Below are 19,476 nucleotides of genomic sequence, written 5' to 3'. Positions count from 1 at the left end.
TAAACAGTTGCCTAATTTTATGAAATAAAATCATAACGAAATGATAATAAAGTCCGATTTTTTTCAAGCAAAAAAAGTTTGAACCATTGCGAGAGGAGAGACATTTTGTGGGCATAAAATGTCATATTATGAGAAAGTGTTGTTATTATGATATTAAAATCAATGGTTAAAGAGAGACGAGTCATTTTAACAGTGAAAGTCAAAAATTCAACTCGTCATACTACACATGCTTTTATTCTCTAAAAATTAGCACTATACAGTATTCTCTAAAGTATCTTGAGTATTTTTTTTAAAATAAGCTTCTGATAAGGATGACTAATAATTCATGGGGGGTTTCGGCTTTCTGTGATGATACGTTACAATCAAATCACAGCTTTTAATTGAAAAAGAAGTATGGTGGGGAAGACTAATTGATTTAGTAGGTGTGTTTTTTTTATTGCTCCACCTGTCCCCATAAGTAGGTACTGCATGAAATAATACCTCTTTGTTTATTATTTTGGTTTTTGAACCCCCAAGCTACCCAGCTCCCATGCCCCAGTTTGAGAACCATGGTATGATCTATGTGCAGTACTCCATTCAACTAATGGTGCAACTGGAACCCCAATGACAAGGCACTGGTCCCCTTAATGTATTTTTCTCAGAGGGTATTAATTAACGAACACATCCGCGGGGGTTCAACAACCTCCCCATACCCTCGTTTTGCTTCCCTGATTCTGCCGCCGGCCACATCGATGGGGTGCGCGTGGAGTCTTTGGGGAAGGACGTCCTTCTCCGCGCTGCCGCACAGCAACTTTGTCACCATAAGCTATTTAGCCTCCGACATCAAGATTAGCAGAGCAGCGCTTCGGAAGACATTCACTTGACGGCATTTGAAATATGAAAGAAGACATCAGAATCCAGTGGGACGATGAGCGTGTTGGACAATTAGGATTCATTAGCCCGTGCTATTTTGATTGATAGTAAAAGGGTTTAATGTTTATGTCAATGTTAATAGTTAATCTTAATTATTGAATGCAATGATATAATTCTACTTTAGTTAATTTTTTTTCTTAATGGTAAAATATGCACAAAAGGATTACATGCCTCGATGGTTGCTGCTGTTTAATTCAGCAACAGCATTTAAATGGGCTCAACAGGTATGTGTGAACTAGTGTGTTGAAGAGCTGCAATAAATACATGAACTACCCATTTCTTTCCTGGCAGCAAATATTTGATGCAGGCATTTATCCTTTATCCCGATCCTCACCACCCCTCAGCAAAGCTTGGGAAAATTTTGTTTGGTATTTTAATTTAGTTTTTAATTAGTTGAAGTAGACGTTAATGTGTCTCAAGTGGATGACGCAGCCATAAAATGCAGCCTTGATGGACATTTAATAACAGATTCTCTGCGTGTAGATCAAAGTGTACAACTTTCAATGCCTCCATATAGAGTAGTGCTTCTGTTTGGTTAGCAAGACAGTTCAAACAGGTTTAAAAGTTATGTGAATGAGGATTTTCACTTACTAGTATTATCTGTTTTTTTTCTCTAACAGCAAAAGAGAGGTGATATATTTCGCTTGAATGGATAAGGTTGGCCATGAAAAAACAGTATTTCTACACATTTAACACCACATTTTCTGCATAAATATCAGTGCATGTCTGTTCCCATATCATCTCTGCATAAGGGGACTACAGTAGAGGGTCTGCTGTTTTGGTTAGCGACCTGTTTCAAATGGCTCGACTGTGTAAGTGAATATGATAGTCTATGAACTGAGAGCTACGATGCACGTTGCCATTCAAACATTATGCTTCCATTCCAAATTCAGGTCAACCATGTCAAAGCCAAGCAAATTATTGACTCGTCCGGGATTTGAATGCAGGACCTCTTGCCCCCAAAGCGAGAATCATACCCCTAGACCAACGAGCCACGTGGGCTTGTGGATTGACCACATTGAGGTCTTCAAGCATTGCTAGGGGATTTTAACCCCGGTCGACGCAGGTTGCCATTCAAACATTACGGTTACATTCCAAATTCAGGTAAACCATGTCAAACCCAAGGAAATTAGGGGCTCGTACGGGATCTGAACCCAGGACCTCTCGCAACCAAAGCGAGAATCATAGCCCTAGACCAACGAGCCACGTAGACTCGGCTCCAGGCTAGATATACCAACGTAGGCCCTAAGCCATTTGCATCTTAAATAGTCTCATGAAATCTAATTCAAGGTTGATCATTTTAAATTTGGATAGACCACAATGAGGTCGTCAAGCATTGCTAGGGGGTTTGAATCCCAGGCGACGCACATTGCCATTCAAACATTACATTCCCAATTCAGGTAAACCATGTCAAACCCAAGGAAATTTAGGGCTCGTCCGGGATTTGAACCCGGGACCTCTCGCACCCAAAGCGAGAATCATACCCCTAGACCAACGAGCCACACATATGCACGTCCAGGCTAGATTTACCAACATTGACTGCTTGAGAAGTTTGGCTGCCCCCATAACTTTGTCCAACTAGTGCGGGGCCTACATGATGGAATGATGGGCTCTGTCAGACATGGTGGTTCTCTTTCATCATCATTTCCCATTGCCACCGGGGTCAAGCAGGGATGTGTGCTCGCACCGACCCTTTTCTCTCTCTACCTGACAGCTGTTTTGCTACGTGTCAAAATGTCTAACCCTCACCTTGGAGTGCGTATTAGATACCGGATGGATGGTGGTCTTTTTAACCTGCGACGTCTGAAAGCACGGTCGAAGACATCGGAAGTGTGTGTCTCAGAACTCCAGTATGCTGACGACTGTTGTGTCCCAGCCTCCTCTCCTGCTGACCTACAGGAGTCTACTAACGCCTTTGTGGAAGCCTATGAGAGTGCAGGCCTGGAAGTCAATGTTGGAAAAACAAAAGTCCTGGCGCAATTCCATCCTGCCCACCCTCTCCATCCTTTAGACATATCCATCCACGGCGATACAGTCGAAGAGGTCCCCAGATTTTGCTATCTCGGGTCTATGGTCAATAACACCAATGACCCAAGCGAAGACATAAACAACAGGATTCGCCTTGCCCATCAAGCCTTTGGTAAGCTCTATAACCGTGTGTTCTCACAACATGGTTTGTCAGCACAGACCAAGATTATTGTCTACAGAGCTGTTGTGATTCCAACCCTCACCTACGGGTCGGAGAGCTGGACTCTCTATCTTAAAAACATCAGGACCTTGGAGAGATTTCATCAGCAAAAGCTGCGGGCAATCCTGGGAATTGACTGGAAAGCATGCATCACCAACAACGACGTACTAACCCGTGCCGGCCTCCCAAGCGTAGAAGCGATCATCTCAAAGAACCAGCTGCGCTTCTTTGGGCATTTATGTCGCAGGAAAGACTCCTCCCTACCCAAACAGATGTTATTTTGTGCACTGGCTCATGGCTCTAGACTGCTAGGGGGCCCAAAGAGACGGCTGAAAGACCAGTTCAAACAGCTGCTCCTAAAGAGCAAGATTCCCGTGGACAACTGGGAGGCTCTGGCCGCAGACCGCGCAGAGTGGAGAGACACAATAGCCAATGGTGTCATAAAGTTTGAAGAAGGCCGGGCACGAGCAGCTGAAGGGAAACGATGACAGAAACACAAACGCCTCTTGTTACCCCGTCCACCTCCGACAATTCCGTGTCCCGACTGTCCCACTCACACCTTGGACTCTATAGTCACCAACAGGCACACAGACGGAGATATCAAAAAGGAAAGTGAACGAACAGATGAGGAGGACTGATCCTGGTTCTACGAGGTTGCCATGATGAGAGGGTCGTACGGGATTTGAACCGAGGACCTCTCGCACCCAAGGGGAGAATCATAGCCCTAGACCAACGAGCCACGTAGACTCGGCTCCAGGCTAGATATACCAACGTAGGCCTTAAGCCATTTGCATCTTAAATAGTCTGATAATATCTAATTCGAGGTTGACCATTTTAAATTTGGATAGACCACAATGAGGTTGTCAAGCATTGCTAGGGGGTTTGAATCCCAGGGGACGCACATTGCCATTCAAACATTACGGTTACATTCCCAATTCAGCTAAACCATGTCAAACCCAAGGAAATTTAGGGCTCGTCCGGGATTTGAACCCGGGACCTCTCGCACACAAAGCGAGAATCATAGCCCTAGACCAACGAGCCACACTGATGCGACTCCAGGCTAGATTTACCAACATAGGCCCTAAGACAATTGCATCTCGAGTCAAAATCTAATTCGAGGTTGATCATTTTAAAATTTGATAGAACATAGAGGTCTTCAAGCATTGCGAGGGGCCTTGAACCCCAAATGATGCATGTTGCCATTCAAAAATTACGGTTACGTTCCAAATTCAGGTAAACCATGACAAACCAAGGAAAGTAAGGGCTCGTCCGGGATTTGAACCCGGGACCTCTCGCACCCAAAGCGAGAATCATACCCCTAGACCAACGAGCCACACCGTCACAGCTCCAGGCTAGATTTACCAACATAGGCCCTAAGCTAATTGCATCTCAATGAGTCTCATAAAATCTAATTCAAGGTTGATCATTTTAAATTTGGATAGACCACATGGTGATCATCAAGCATTCCTAGAGGCTTTCAACCCCAGTCGACACAGGTCGCCATTCAAACATCACGGTTCCATTCCAAATGTAGGTAAACCATGTCAAAGCCAAGGAAATTAGGGGCTCGTCCGGGATTTGAACCGAGGACCGCTCGCTCCCAAAGCGAGAATCATACCCCTAGACCAACGAGCCACACCATCACAGCTCCAGGCTAGATATACCAACGTAGGCCCTAAGCCATTTGCATCTTAAATAGTCATGAAATCTAATTCAAGGTTGATCATTTTAAATTTGGATAGACCACAATGAGGTCGTCAAGCATTGCTAGGGGGTTTGAATCCCAGGCGACGCACATTGCCATTCAAACATTATGGTTACATTTCAAATTCAGGTAAATCATGTGAAACCCAAAGAAATAAAGGGCTCATCCGGGATTTGAAACCGCGACCTCTCGCAACCAAAGCAAGAATAATACCCCTAGACCAACGAGCCACACAGATGCAGCTCCAGGCCAGATTTACCAACATATGCCCTAAGCCAATTGCATCTCAATGAGTCGCATAAAATCGAATTCTAGGTTGATCATTTTAAATTTGGATTGACCACATTGTGATCATTAAGCATTCCTAGGGGCTCTGAACCCCAGACAACACACGTCGCCATTCAAACATTACGGTTACATTCTAAATTCAGGTAAAGCATCTCAAACCCAAGGAAATTCGGCGCTCGTTGGGGATTTGAAGCCGGGACCACACGCACCCAATACCCCTAGACCAGCAGTCGGGAACCTTTTTGACCTGGAGAGCCATAAAACCAAATTATTTCTAGATATATATTTTTTGAGAGCCATATAGTATTTTAAACATATAATAATAATAATAATAATAATAAAAATAATAAAAGGTTTACTTTTAATGCGACTTCTGGTGCTGCATGTTTTTTTTTATGTCCTTAATTTGTTTTTCCTCGACTTGATTCGCCATCATGATACTCCGATCGTGAACCGACAGTGGCATGTCTCTTATTCTTTTGATTATCTTGGCTTTATTTGGAAAGTCATCAAAAAGTTCATTGGCCACATCAAGCATAAATGTTTTGGCATATTCGCCATCTATGAACGGCTTTCCACTCTTCACTATTGCCAAAGCACCCGCAAAGCTAGCGGAATTACCGTCTCCTTGCGTGGTCCAGACACGCAGTTGCTGCTGGCTCGTCTGCACTTTCCGTTGCAGCTCTTCGCATGCCTTTTTCCTGCTGTCCCCCGGTGGATATTTCAATGCAAAAGAAGCATGACGCGTATCGAAGTGCCGCTTTATATTTGAGCGTTTCATTGATGCAATTTTGTCATTGCATATTCGACATACTGCGGATCCTGCTCTCTCCACAAATGCAAATTCCTCTGTCCACGCAGCCTGGAATGTACGGTAATCATCGTCTTTTTTTCTTTTCGCCATCTTTTCTGTTACAAGGGTTGAGCGGGTTGAAGGGTTGAAATTTTATCTCTGATAAAATTAATTTCCGTACATTGACAATGACCCGTGACGTACTTGCGATCGATTGGTTCCCGACCTGATCCTCGGGTCACCGGCGGATTGCAAGTGCCGCTACCCACCCCTGACTTTTAAAATGTATCTTTAAAACTAATTTTAAATTACTTAATATTATTAAGATTATCACTAGTATTTTAAAACCAGTTCCAATATATATATATATATTTTAATTTAATTTAATTTAATTTAATTTTTTTTTTGGCCCCCTCAACTCCAAACTGTCTGGGAGCCATATGACGTCTCCGGAAGAGCCATATATGGCTCGAGAGCCATAGGTTCCCGACCACTGCCCTAGACCAACGAGCCATGTAGACATGTCTCCAGCCTAGATATACCAACGTAGGCCCTAAGCCATTTGCATCTCAATCAGTCTCATAAAATCTAATTCGAGGTTGATCATTTTAAATTATATATGTGTGTGTATATATATATATATTTATTTATTTTTTTGCTATTTTAGGCCTATAGTGAGGGTGGTGCATTTATTTGCTTTGAGACATGGAAAAAAACATATTTTAGATATTACAGATTAGCATACAAGCAAAAATGCCTCCTTACTATTCTGTTAAACATTTCCAAGCCCACGCTGGCATTAAATGACATTTCACAGTGATTGGCGCTGCAAATTAGTTGACGAGAAAATGTCACCACGACGGGATTGGAGTTGCCTGCTGAAATGTGAAGTGAAAGTTCTTCTACTTTCAGACTCATAAAATCTGCAATTAAAAACTTTTAAGAATGATTATTATTATTCCTGCAAAATCCCCTCAAGACATGAGAAGCAAAGTTAAGCAAAAAGTTTTCAGTCCTGTTCAGCAAATTTAATTTTGCCCTGGAGTGAAGCAGGAAGCAGCAGCGCCTCTTCCATGCATTTTAAAAATATTTTTTACACCTGTGTACAAAACTACCGTAATTTGCAGACTACAAAAGCACCTGATTAAAAGACACAACATCTAACTTCAGCCTTAAAAACAATACAATGCACATACTGTACATTGGCCGATTTGGCATATTTGGAAAGCAAAAAGTCACACGTATGATTTTTTTTTCTACGTTTATTCAACTTAACATTTTTTTTTTGGTCCCCCCATACAACGACTACAGCTAGTTACACCGTGGAGTCCCACAAATTCTCTCAGTCACTCTCGTCACTTGATGCAAATTCGCTGATGAGCTTCACCACACAACCTTTGGAAACCAATTGGTTACATGTTGCGGAGAAGCAGGGAACGCACCAACTTATTAAATATACGTAACGGCTTGACTTGCTGTCCTGTCGTCTGTTGCCAGGCGGAGGTCGAAGGTCGCACTGCAGAGTGGCTGTATTTATGGCACTCGTTCCCGATGCTTATTAAACTCAACTGAAAATGTTTCTTTTCACTCTCCATTGCTCCTGAAACAGCTGCGCATAGCTACAGATACAAACTTCCGCATTTCTTTCTTCATGCAGCCTGCTCCGCCCTCACGCACACCCAACAAACAACAACCAGACAAGAGAGAATTCCCCCAAATGAGCCCCAATCAGAAGCAAGTATCTTGATCAGCTGGGTTAAATCGCTGTAAACAAGTCCAAGGTGTTCTCCTCCCATAGTCAGCTGGGATACTCCCTCGCTCACCCGCGCACCCAATGAGGATGAGCCGTATAAATGAAACAAATAAAACAGATGGATAGTCTCTGGCGTCTTGTGCCTTCGCACAATTGTTTGCGACCATTACTTAACAAATTCCTTGACTAGATTAAAGCCCCGGTCGAGACAAACATCATCTGAGTTCATTAATTAGCAGTCACCCCGCCTGTACGACAACGGACGAGTGCTTGTCCTGGCCTGTCAACACCTCGCCTTCCAAACGGCAGCCGGGAACCTCCAGGTCGCTGCAGTCTCATCAATTTTCCCGCCTCAAGCAGATGGCCGCGTCCGTTATGTCCTCCAATGGGGCTTGCCTGCCTTTTTCTTTTTTTTTTTTCTTCTCGTGAGATGGTGAGGTTCGCTTCTGGTTAAAATCAATTGTTTCCGGTGCATTGAAAGTGAGCACAGAGTGCAGGTGGAAGGTTGGCGAGTTGCCCTTGTGGAAGCGCTGGACTGGAAAGGGGACCTACCGTGACAGCGTACACATACAAGAACACACACATGCTGACCATCTGGATTAGTCTGGGGAAAATTGTCCACATCGCGCTCGCTGCCTTGAGATTTCAACATTCAGCTTCATTTTAAAGCAAATGTTGCTTCGAAGTGCTTCTGGCGGATACAATTTTCACCTTTTAGGAGTTATTATCCTTTATCCAAGCAGACATGTGGATTGAACGCCTGCCTCGCATTCAAAGGTTCTGGGTTTGAAAATGATCAAATGAAACAGTCATGTGTCTTTTTATTTATGCCACATCACCACCAGGTGGTGAGTGTCCTGAGGAATGGGAAACATACAAGTACATTTTTGAGGAAATTTGTTTCACCAATCGACACAGATTTTGGTGGGCACATCTGGAATGGTAGGATGCATAGAAATGTCTCAGTGACCAAATAATTTTCAGCATTTGTACAAGTATTATTTGAGTAGTTGTAGCTAAGGAGGAATGCCATTATAGCTTGTAATTGTGATAAAAATGAGTTTGATTGTAATATCTTTCAAAAATTCCAACTTATATCAAAGATAGACTAACTTTTTTTCAAATATAACCCTTCACACTTGAAATAATAATCCAATTCCACTCAGTTGGAGAGTGTAAGTGCCACTTCTGTTGTACGTGCCTTAGCCTCCAAGGGGGACTGTGTGCTGCATGCATGCAGATAAAACATTCAGGGAGGAGAGAATATGACAGGCTAGTATCAAGTGTCATAATATTTGAGCATATTTACAGAGTACAAATGTACAGTATATGAACATCCCAGATGTTGAATTCTTACTCTCGCATCTCTTTTCTCAGAACATTGAAAATGTAGTTCTAAGTATGCCTTTTAGACGACTTCATTAAAAACTGTGACCTTTACCCCAACATCAATTTGGTGACAAGTAGTTTATGTGCGATGTCGCTGGTAAGCAATATTTTTCCACGTTTAGCACATCTAAAGAGTCGTGAATGGAGATGAGGCTATGAGATGAGCCACACAATTGGTCTCCTCGTCTCAATTATCAGAGTCGCTTTCAGCCTCTCTGTCCTCAGGTCCTAACCTAAAATCCGAGTGGACGTTTTGCATGAAGAGATGCTAATCCCCTCCGGGAGACACAAAGGCGATCGAGCGAACGAGTAATAATTTAGTGCCGCCACTTTCATCTGAGCTGCTCACCTCTGCTGTCGGCCACTTAAGCTTTGGTTTCAATTGACGGCTTTTTGTGTTTGACTTGAAGGACACTTAACCATCGGGGCTTTTTGCCGGCAGATTTTGCGCCCACTTTCTTCCTTTTTTGTATGAACTTCTGGAACTTTATTGATACAAATGTATGGAATCTCACAAGGGTTTGGGATTTCTGTCTGATTTTGTAGTTTTCAACTTCAGCTCTTTAAATATACGGGATCAAAAATGACTAATTATACCTTCTACCTCTGTCATGGCAACTTTTGGCCAATTGAAATTCATGAAAACCCCATTTGTAAATGTATTTTTTTATGACTGTATGCAGACAATAATGGCCAATGAACAATGGTAGTAAAATCCAACAAAGCCTCGGGGTAAAATTATAAACAATTGAGCTTAATGATTTGAAATAACACGTTTTTCTCTCTCGTGCACATTCCAGGGGCCACCAAAGACATGGGCAAGATGCTGGGTGGCGAGGAGGAGAAAGACCCTGACGCCCAGAAGAAGGAGGAGGAGAGGCAAGAAGCGCTGAGGCAACAAGAGGAAGAACGGAAGGCCAAGTATGCCAGAATGGAGGCTGAGAGGGAAAACATCCGACAGGGCATCAGGGATAAGGTATGAAATGCAACACATGTGCAACTCTCTCATGTAAAAGCCTAAAAACGAATCAACTAAAAAATACAAAAGTCCTTTCAAAAGTTTCCGTCTGGTAAATACCGTGGATATAAAATTCTACACGCCACTATTCAAATGCCAGGTTCTTGTGCTATAGAAAAAAACCCCTCCAAACCTCAATTGTCACAGTGAACCCCACTATTCACAGTGTATAAGAATCGGGCCACTCGCTAATAGTGAAATTCAGTATAAAATTGACGGCCCTTTAAATAAATTGGCAAAAGAAAAGAATAAAAGGGTCTTCTTTTTTTTCTTTCAAAAAACAGGCCGATATTGGGTGGTGGGTGCACTCGGGGGACAACAAATATTAAATATGAAAAATATATCAACAAATCCCTGGAAGTATATGGCTGCCGAACTGCTGGTATACAAGGGCCCACTGTACACCCCTTTTAATATTACACCATATGGAAAGCACTTTGTTTCAGCTCCAGCAGTTGTGAAATGCGCTATATAAATTAAGTTGTGTTATCTGGGATGTGGCTGTGTTCAGTATTAACAAATAAGTTGGAACTTGGGCCTTCACCTGGAATTTCTCAAGGCTCTGGATGTTGTGGGGCTGTCCTGCAACATCGGGCACAGTGGCTCTGAATTGACTGCGGTGGTTGCCCCCCTTTTTGAGAAGGGGGACCGGAGGGTGTCTTCCAACTATAGGGAGAGCACACTCCTCAGCCTCCCCGGTAAGTTCTATTCAGGGGTCCTGCAGAGGAGGGTCCATCGGGAAATCCAATCTCACATTCAGGAGGAGAAGTTTTCGTCACAGATGTGGAACAGTGGACCAGCTTTACGCTCTCGATAGAGGGCATGGGAGTTCACCCAACCAGTCTATGTTTTGCGGAATTGGAGAAGGCGTTTGACTGTGCCCTTCTTGTGGAGGGTGATCCGACGCACTAGTATAGGCAATCCAATCCCTGTACAACCGCTGTCAGACTTTGGTTAGCATTGTCAGCCATGAGCCTGCCCTTTGTCACTGATTCTGCTCATAACTTTTATGGACAGAATTGCTAAGCGCAGTCAAAGCATTGAAGGTGTCCGGTTTGATGGTCTCAGTATTACCTCTGTGCATTTGGCAGATGATGTAGTACTGTTGCATTCTTCAAGCCGTGATCTTCAACTCTGACTGCAGCGGTTCACAGCCGAGTGTGAAACTTTTAGGATGAAAATCAGCACCTCTAAATCTGAGACCGTCTTCATCAGTTGGCAAAGGCTAAAGTGCCCTCTTGGTTCATACTAAGGAAAGCCAACAGCATCACACAACACATAGCCGTGTTTGTTTTGAAAAGCGCCTTATGGCACTTAGAGCAACGCTTTTTTTGCTAATCACTGACCGGTCTTGATGTGTGTGAGCCTATCGTTTTGGCATACGCATCTGCCTCTGACTTCTTGCTTGTGTATAACAAACAAAGCCTCAGGGTAAAATTCTATGTTTGTTGTTTATATGAGGCGCAAAGTCCACATTTTGTTTTAATCACTTTCAATTAAACTTATCAATCGAAATTTGTCAAATTATAAATGGAAGTTCCTGTTGAAGGTTTCACATAAATAGTAGTTTGTAATGGATTTTTAGTGGGATATGTTCTTAACTCCCCTTAAAAAAAAAGCTCCTCCAAGTTTTGTTAGATCATAACAGAAATTATGACTTGTGTGAAAGATTTTAGACAATAAGCCAATACTAGTGTGGTTGAACCAGTTCCAATGGGAATGTTACGATCTCCCAAATATAGGCTGCTTGCTTTTGAGGTAGTAAGAAAGGCAGAAGACTGATTTAAAAAGAGTCCGTTCAACACCCATGCCCTATAAACTGAATACACGAAGTTGCAAAAGCTGTATGAATACCACCTTATTTCCACCTCAGCAAATAAAATATGCCAACCTTTTAATACCAATTTGCCATGAGGGTGGTGTGAAAGCCGTATAAAAACAAAAAACTGAAAAATGTCTATTATACAGAGGTGTAACAGTAATCTAAACATGGCCAATACTCGACTTTGGAGCAGACTTTTTGTCACTTTGCGTATTCGCAGTCGTTCCCCTTGTTGAGTTTTGTAAGAGGCGAGTGAAAGCGACAGCCCCAAACGATGTCTGGAGCTCGACTGAGCATAGCCATCGTCTCTTCAGGCCTTTTGTTGCTTTTTGAATATGTCTGAAAGACTGCCGAGCGAGGCAGATGGCAGGCGACAAAGAGTGCAAACATGGCGCAGAAGGCAGACGAGCTGATACCCGTCAAGAGAATCCTCAAAGTCACCGCTGCTGCTTGTTAAGAGATTTTGGTTTTTTTTGGGGGGGGGGGGTCTTTCCATCAGGAATGACTTTATGGATGAGATGTAAAATGCTTTTTTTCGGAGCAGGAACATTTTTAATTGGATTTAAGTAGTTGCTTTCTATGGTTTAAAAAAACATGCATAAAGTGGTACTGAAAAAACATTTCTGTTGAGGAAAAAATATGAAATGTAATATGAAATAAATGTGCTTGGACAAGATGGGGTCGCACACCACATGTGTGTCAGAAGTGGGACTGGATACCACGTCAACCCTCACAGACGTAGCGGTTGCTCATCCTCAGTGCTTTGGAACTATTTGCATCTTCTTTGTGGAAGAAAATTGCCTAAGGCAAATCTGGAAAATTTCATCACTGCTTGGGTGAAGGCCTTCTGCTGTGTTAATGTTCATGCAGGGCCACATTTGCTTCAGAAGTGGGATTCACTGTCTACTCCCTCAAGAAAGATACTGATTAATAGTTACAACAGTCAGATTGGGAATTGACTGTTTGAGCATCCTCAAGTAAAATCATTCCATTTAATAGTGACTTTCCCGCAGGGAACCCAAAGATGGGGTCTCTGGAGGAATTGGAATGTTAAGTTGGATATTGATCTCAAATTCACCAATAGGGCGCGCTTAAGGCCAGATCTCACGGTGCAGCGAAGGCTTGCAAGGGTAGCAAATTTTGAATTTCGCTAGACCTCGTAAAACTTTGCATACGTGTTCACTTCTAGTTTTCCTTATCGAAAGCCATTTTTCTAGTCCCAAGGAAATTTTAACAAGTTCAAAATCTTGCCAATCCAATTTTTGGCTAACACAGTTGGCAAGAGAAAAATGCAGAGAATCGCAAAAAGCAGTCTAATGAGAGATTTTCTATGTGGAGCAAAATCTTTTGTCTCTGGAACGATGGAATGTCAACAACTGTGGTGTCGGTGTCAAAAGAAAACTTATGTCACCATCTGCTTGCCCTCAAGATGCTTAACTCCAATAGAGAATATGTGAAATTAGTGAAATATGTGCATTTTGTTCAATAAAGGTTGCCAAACCTTGTCAGAGTAGATTGCTAAAAAAACGCTAACAAGGTCCCAGCGGTGTTGGTGTATAAAATCTAATAACTAGAGCACATGTCATAAAATACAAATAACTAGGGATTTTATGAGTCCACCATCCTATTAGTGTTGTAATTTAAACTACATGTACCAAAGGGGGAAAAAAGCACATTTATGCACCATATTGCTGTGAGATTGCTCAGGATTGCCTTGGGGGACTCCAATGAATTGCGATCAAAAGGCGGGGAAGAAAAGCTGACGAGCTGTTCTCTCTGGCAATGATTTTAGCCTAAGCGATCCCCGGACGACCCCGCGTCCGTCTGTAAAAACACACACAGAATGCGCATCTACACAGCACAACACCGCACCGGTGGTCTTCCTCGAGGATATTTATTGGCCCTGGAATCCCATTACGGGGAAGCGGCAAAGAGGTCACGGAGGAGTTCATCCCATTTTCTGCATCTCTGCCTTGAGATAAACCGTCGTGCCACCGCTTGACCAACTACCCCTCTGCAACGTGCTTATCAATGGCGCACTACATTTATTAGTCAGGTGCCACCTGCAAAATAACAAGTGAAAATACAAGTTTTTGTGCCATGTTACAAAAGGAACAAAAAAGATAACATGGAGAACTGTTTGAGTCACACGAGACGACTAGCATTCGGTTAACTTGGAGATAGGCCAGGGCCATACAATTTTTTTTATCCAAGACAATTTATACAGATATATATCCATTCATCCATTATCTGTTCCACTTCTCCTCTCAAGGGTCGCGGGTGTACTGGAGCCTATCCCAGCTATCTTCGGGCAGTAAGCGGGGTACACAATGGACGGGTTGCCAATTTAGAGTGTCCAATCAACCTATCATGCATGTTTTTGGATTGTGGGAGTACCAGGAGGAAACCCACGCAGGCACAGGAGAACATGCTAACACCACACAGGAAGGCCGGAGCCGTAAACGAACCCTGGGAAAATTAGCCCCCGGCACCAGTTGAACAGATCAACGCGCAATTGGGTGGAAATTTCCATCATGAAAGCATGGATGAAAGATTCTGAAGAACACATTGCTGAAATCAAACAGGAAATCGGACAAAATTGATGCAGCCATTTTGGGTGAATTTCTTGCCAAACTCTTACGAGGAAATTGATCCAAATCAGTGCTTGTAGGAGGCAGGCATCCTCAATCGATGGCCGATGCTAGATCGCAAACCTTTTTTTGCCTACACCAGGGGTGCCCATTGCCTCGATCCCGATCGACCAGTAGCTCGCAAAGTGGGTGTCGGTCGATCGCATTGACTTGCAAAGCAGCCAGTCATAGACCTGTTGCATGCCTCACCGTGCATGCACATACCAGGGCACTAACTAGCAAAATTATCAGTTTCCATTTTGTTTCCTCTACTCTAAACCAAATAATAATGTATAAAATTAGTGCTGTCAAGTGATTAATTTTTTATAACAAATTAATCACAAAAAATTCCATGATTAATCACATTTTTCAACTACTATTTTTCGCAAAGCATGTAACAGATATTTACTTGAATAATATCTTGGAATTGATGCAAAACCATCAAATATGACGTATATTTAATTCAAAGACTGTTCTAATAGCTTTCTTGGATTCTTGAATACGTTCTAAATGGAGACATCTTTGCAGGCATTTTTCTCCGAAACATTTCTCAAAACTGCCCACAAGCGCCACACTCCAGCAGTGTTGGTTTGCAAGGCTAATATGGCACAATATATGCAAAGTACGCAAAATATTTTTTAAGTAAATCAAACTGAGTTAAAATATTTATCTTAGTTTTTTTTTTTTGATTAATCACCTGAGTTAATGCTTTAATTTTGACAGCCCTAATAAAAATTATATAGGAACATGTAAACCGATGCTTTCCGGTGCTTGAGAATGACCCGCGGAACGTAACAGTCATCCACCACCCCGACCAGCAGCCGCAGTGCGAGCAAACATTAAGTCCAAGTACCCGTTCCAGCGTGCCTAATTTTCGTTGGGAAGTTTGCGCAAGGCTCATCCTTTCATCGCAAGTCATCAGTAAAATAAGGACAGAAAATATGCACCAGTTGTACAGCGCAATATGGTTTCATGCAGTGATGCACAGTACCTCAATATATACAGGACCTATAAAGAATTCTAATTATGTTTTCAACTAAATATATTTATAAATAATCACTTGGATTTGATTATTTTACAATTAGCTGGCATGCTAAATAAGAGTGGACACCCTTGGCCTCCACGTTTGTTAGTCTTAAAGATGGTTATTGCGAGGCTTCACAGTTTTTTTTTTTTTTTTTTCGTCTTTAATAACATTATAGTTGTAATGTCTACCATTTGACACAAATTTTGGTGGACCCATCGATCATGAAAGGACGTATGTACATGAAACATGTCTCAAAAACCCATGCCTTAAAATTGAACAAGACGTCAGCCATTTTGGTTGGAAGTAGCCATTTTTAGGTGAATTTGGCCACTCACGTCAATTGAAAAATTAGCCCCAGGCACCAGTTTTTTTTTTTGATCTATGCAAACTTGAGTGTCTCTCATGACAGGATAGATAAAAAGATCCCATGCCTGAAATTGAACAAGAAGTTGGATATTTTGGTTTGAAGCATCCACGTTGATACAATTTCTGTATTTTTACTTGAATACATGCTAGTTGAAAAGTAAAAGTTCAAGTACAAAACACAAAGTACAGAGAGCAGGGCTGGATGCAGAAAACATGCAAACTAGACATTCTGATGGAAGTCTCACTGAGCAACCCGAGCTTGTATACTGTAGTTTGAGACATCTGGCCTATATGACTTTGAAAGACCATAGCTTATACATCAAGGCACCACCAGTCACAACAGATCTCCTGCCCGGGAATTGGCCCAAACAAGCCCCAGTTTGAAGCAGATAACCAAGGCAGATGGGTGATGCGCAACTGCCCAGCTTTGTTGCCTACGCCATCCAATGTGGGCATAAAAGTTTAATCATCTTGAGGATTCGCCATGAAAATTGTTTATGAGGGCCCCTTTAACAGCTGCCGGCTGCTGTAATTTGATTTGTTGTCTTTTTCCCCTCCCTGTGCAGTACGGCATCAAGAAGAAGGAAGAGAAGGAAGCGGAGGCAGCGGCCGCCATGGAGCAGGCCTCAGAGGGCAGCCTGACACGCCCCAAGAAGGCGGTGCCCACCGGGTGTGGCGAGGAGGAAGAGGAGGAGAGCATCGTGGACACGGTGATGAAGTTCATCCCGGCACCGCTCATGGATATGTTCAACAAGAAGTAACGTCGCTTCGCATACGGCCACCTCCTCCGCCCCTCCTCCTCACACTCTGCTCTTCTTCCACTGCTGCACCATGACGTAATGTTGGTCACAAAATGGCTAATTTTATGTCCTGTCTGCCACTTATTGATTAGTAAAAAAGAACATCATCATCACCCCCATCATGCCCACTTTGATTTTGTAAATAGCCTGGCGATAAGCGACAAATAATTCTCTCTATATAAAATATGTATAGGACATATAACAAGATGGATAGATGAGTACAAGCCATATTTTTAACTTTGAAGACAATATCCAAATCATTTTTTTGGTTCTTTCATGTTAATATTTGATACATATATGGGTAAAAAAAAAGATCATTCCTGTGACATAATCAAAGAGGTGATTGGTTTATTGATTTTTTTTTTCCTTATTTGTTTTAGTTCTTGGCATGTAGTGAGATGTTGTGACGTGACGTGGTTGATTGTCGCCACTGAGCGAAATATTTGAGGCAATAACTGCTCTTGTGTTTGTTTTGTTAATCCAGATTATTGACTCTGTCAAGTGTTCTTCCACATCAGGGTGAGCGAGGTTTAAAGAAAATCTTCAAAATGACGCAAAGTTTGTCTCCAAACAGTAACCGACTGTCGTCGTCCTGTCGCTCCTGAGTTTTTGCTTTTGTTATATGATTGTAAAAAATAAATGCAAAAATAGAAGATGCTTCAAAAACGGCAGACGGTTGCAACCGCTGAATATGTCATTCACCATCCACCAGTTTCATGTCTACTTTTAGTAGGTAGCGGAAGACAGACAATCTTCAATGTTGCGTGTTTGGCCGAAGTTGCAGGCTCCTCAGTTTTTTTTCTCATGAAAAGTTAACACACATTAATCAATTGTTTAGAGTACCATTTTTGGAATTGAAAATGGCAATTATGTGTGTTTCCATGTCTGCTTGCTGCTTGAAGATGCCAGACTCCCGGGTTTCAGTTGTATAAAAATCTAACAGCACACATTCAAGAGTTGTATAAATCCCGCCTCGTAGTTCCATCGGAACATTATTGATCATTGGAAAATGTAAAGATGGTGCACAAAGTTGTGTGGATGTTGTTTTTTTTTTTTTTTTTTTTTTTGGTGATAAATACTCAGCTTTTGCATTGTTGTTCGACACAAAAAACCCTTGAGGTTGCGGCATTAAAAATTGACGTGCAAAGTCATATTTAAATGAAGACGCAAGACTTTAACATATACAAATGTGTGACACATTCCTGAGATTTTAAAACACAGCAAACAGTCTTTGTAAAGAGATGATTATTGTTATTGCATATTTTGATATCAACATGTCGCTTAAAGATGAAAATCTAATATCGTATATTGTTTAAATCTGATATAGTGTTTGTATCGGATCATACATTTTTATTGAAAAAGTTGGAGGGTCAGATTTGGACATGCCTTGTTTTATTTTATGTCCATTCATAGATGTCTTTCTGAAATATTCCAGAGAATACTGCCAAGTTAGTCACTCCGTTTTTTGGGATAAGAACCTAACGTCACATTCATAAATTTAAAGACAGTGTAACGTTTACATCATAAAGTCATTGTTGATCTGAAAAAAATACTGCACAAGTTAGGTTTTGGAGTGGACATTTTAATTTTTCCAAACACTCCAAGACTTTTCGAAACATTCCAGCTATTTCAGACAGAAGTGCTAAGTCTGTCTCATTGTTAGCCTACAAAAATTAGAGAACAAAGACCATATGAATTGAAACCCGTGAAAAAGTCGGAGGGTTGTTAGGTGTTTTTCTTCCCCATCTCCATCATTCCCACAGTCTTTCCAACACATTCCAGCTATTTCAGACATTCCGCTAACTTAGCCTTGTTGTTAGCCAAAAGCTACTCCGCCATTGACCACAACAAAACAAGCATTTCCACTGTTTGACTGTGACTTTGTGCCATTATTTTAGCATTGAAATTGAGCAACAATCTGGCTTGTGTGTGACAAATCGTTAGAAGCTAAGTGTTTCACATATATCCTGAATGTTGCATATTCATGCTAGTATCACTAGGCTTAAAAACACAGAATTGTGTTGAATTAGAGCATTGGAGTAGCATCCAGTGTGTTCACAGAGCTGGTAAACTGCCCCTTTAGCCTCCGTTCAGAGTGCTAGCCGATAATTAGCGACCAGAACCGCACATCCACAAATGATGCTATTGAGTCAAACCAAAGAACGACGCTAATAGTAGTAGTAGATAGCAGTAGTAGAAAATATTATTTTTTACTTTTTTTCCGGCATATCTCAGGTGTTGTTGCTTGTACCTTCGCTAGCCTTCTTCTTCTAGCCTCATTAACCTAGCTTGCTAACATCTCCAAGGGCCTTGAAATCCTGCACAATCGTCGTTTACAGCCCCAACTGAATTCTACCAGGCTACGAATACTGTCCCCCGACCAATTTGTTCGAGTTACTGAGCTGTCTCGCTCTCATCATATTGCCATTTGATTATAATTTCACGCTTCCCATGGCTAACGGACCACTGCCACTCAATAAAAGCATTTTATTTTTTTGCTCATAAATCATCAGAAGTAGGCCTAATAGAAAAAGAAGCCACTTGATTCTAAAACTACTCTTTGATGTAACTTGAATGTAAACGTCCGATGTTTGTACTCCTCTGTCGTCTGTACTTGTGGATGCTAACATTAGCGTGCTAATCTTTTCTGTTGTCTCTAGCTGGTCCTGTTCCTGTCCTCTTGGTAGCTGGTGATTGTTTTTAGTTTTCATTTTTTTTTTAAATAGATATAAATTTTAAGTGAATATTTTCAGTCTTTTCTACTACAAAGTTTTCTCACCCTCCT

The 19,476-nt window shown here is 41.8% G+C and overlaps 1 protein-coding gene and 3 non-coding genes across 4 annotated transcripts in view; 1 reads left to right on the top strand and 3 right to left on the bottom strand.

Moving 5' to 3' along the window:
• The window catches only part of LOC148337994 (complexin-2-like), a 59,058-nt gene extending 40,855 nt beyond the window's left edge, over positions 1-18,203 (top strand). The window contains exons 3-4 of the mRNA XM_088294740.1: positions 9,829-10,004; positions 16,458-18,203. Of these exons, the coding sequence (XP_088150866.1) occupies positions 9,829-10,004; positions 16,458-16,652 (371 nt within the window). The 3' untranslated portion in view covers positions 16,653-18,203. The remainder of the gene's footprint in view (positions 1-9,828; positions 10,005-16,457) is intronic.
• Positions 2,342-2,413, bottom strand: trnap-ugg (transfer RNA proline (anticodon UGG)). The gene has a single exon. It is a non-coding gene; the product is annotated as a tRNA-Pro (tRNA).
• Positions 4,070-4,141, bottom strand: trnat-ugu (transfer RNA threonine (anticodon UGU)). The gene has a single exon. It is a non-coding gene; the product is annotated as a tRNA-Thr (tRNA).
• trnap-ugg (transfer RNA proline (anticodon UGG)) lies at positions 4,362-4,433 on the bottom strand. Its single transcript has one exon. It is a non-coding gene; the product is annotated as a tRNA-Pro (tRNA).
• Positions 18,204-19,476: the final 1,273 nt, after the last annotated feature.

This window comes from Idiotropiscis lumnitzeri, chromosome 4 (assembly GCF_059441095.1).
Source record: "Idiotropiscis lumnitzeri isolate Australia: NSW breed Sydney's pygmy pipehorse chromosome 4, RoL_Ilum_1.0, whole genome shotgun sequence".
Classification (NCBI taxonomy): domain Eukaryota; kingdom Metazoa; phylum Chordata; class Actinopteri; order Syngnathiformes; family Syngnathidae; genus Idiotropiscis; species Idiotropiscis lumnitzeri.
Note: the sequence above shows the minus strand (reverse complement) of the source record. Positions and strands in the feature narration are given on the sequence as shown.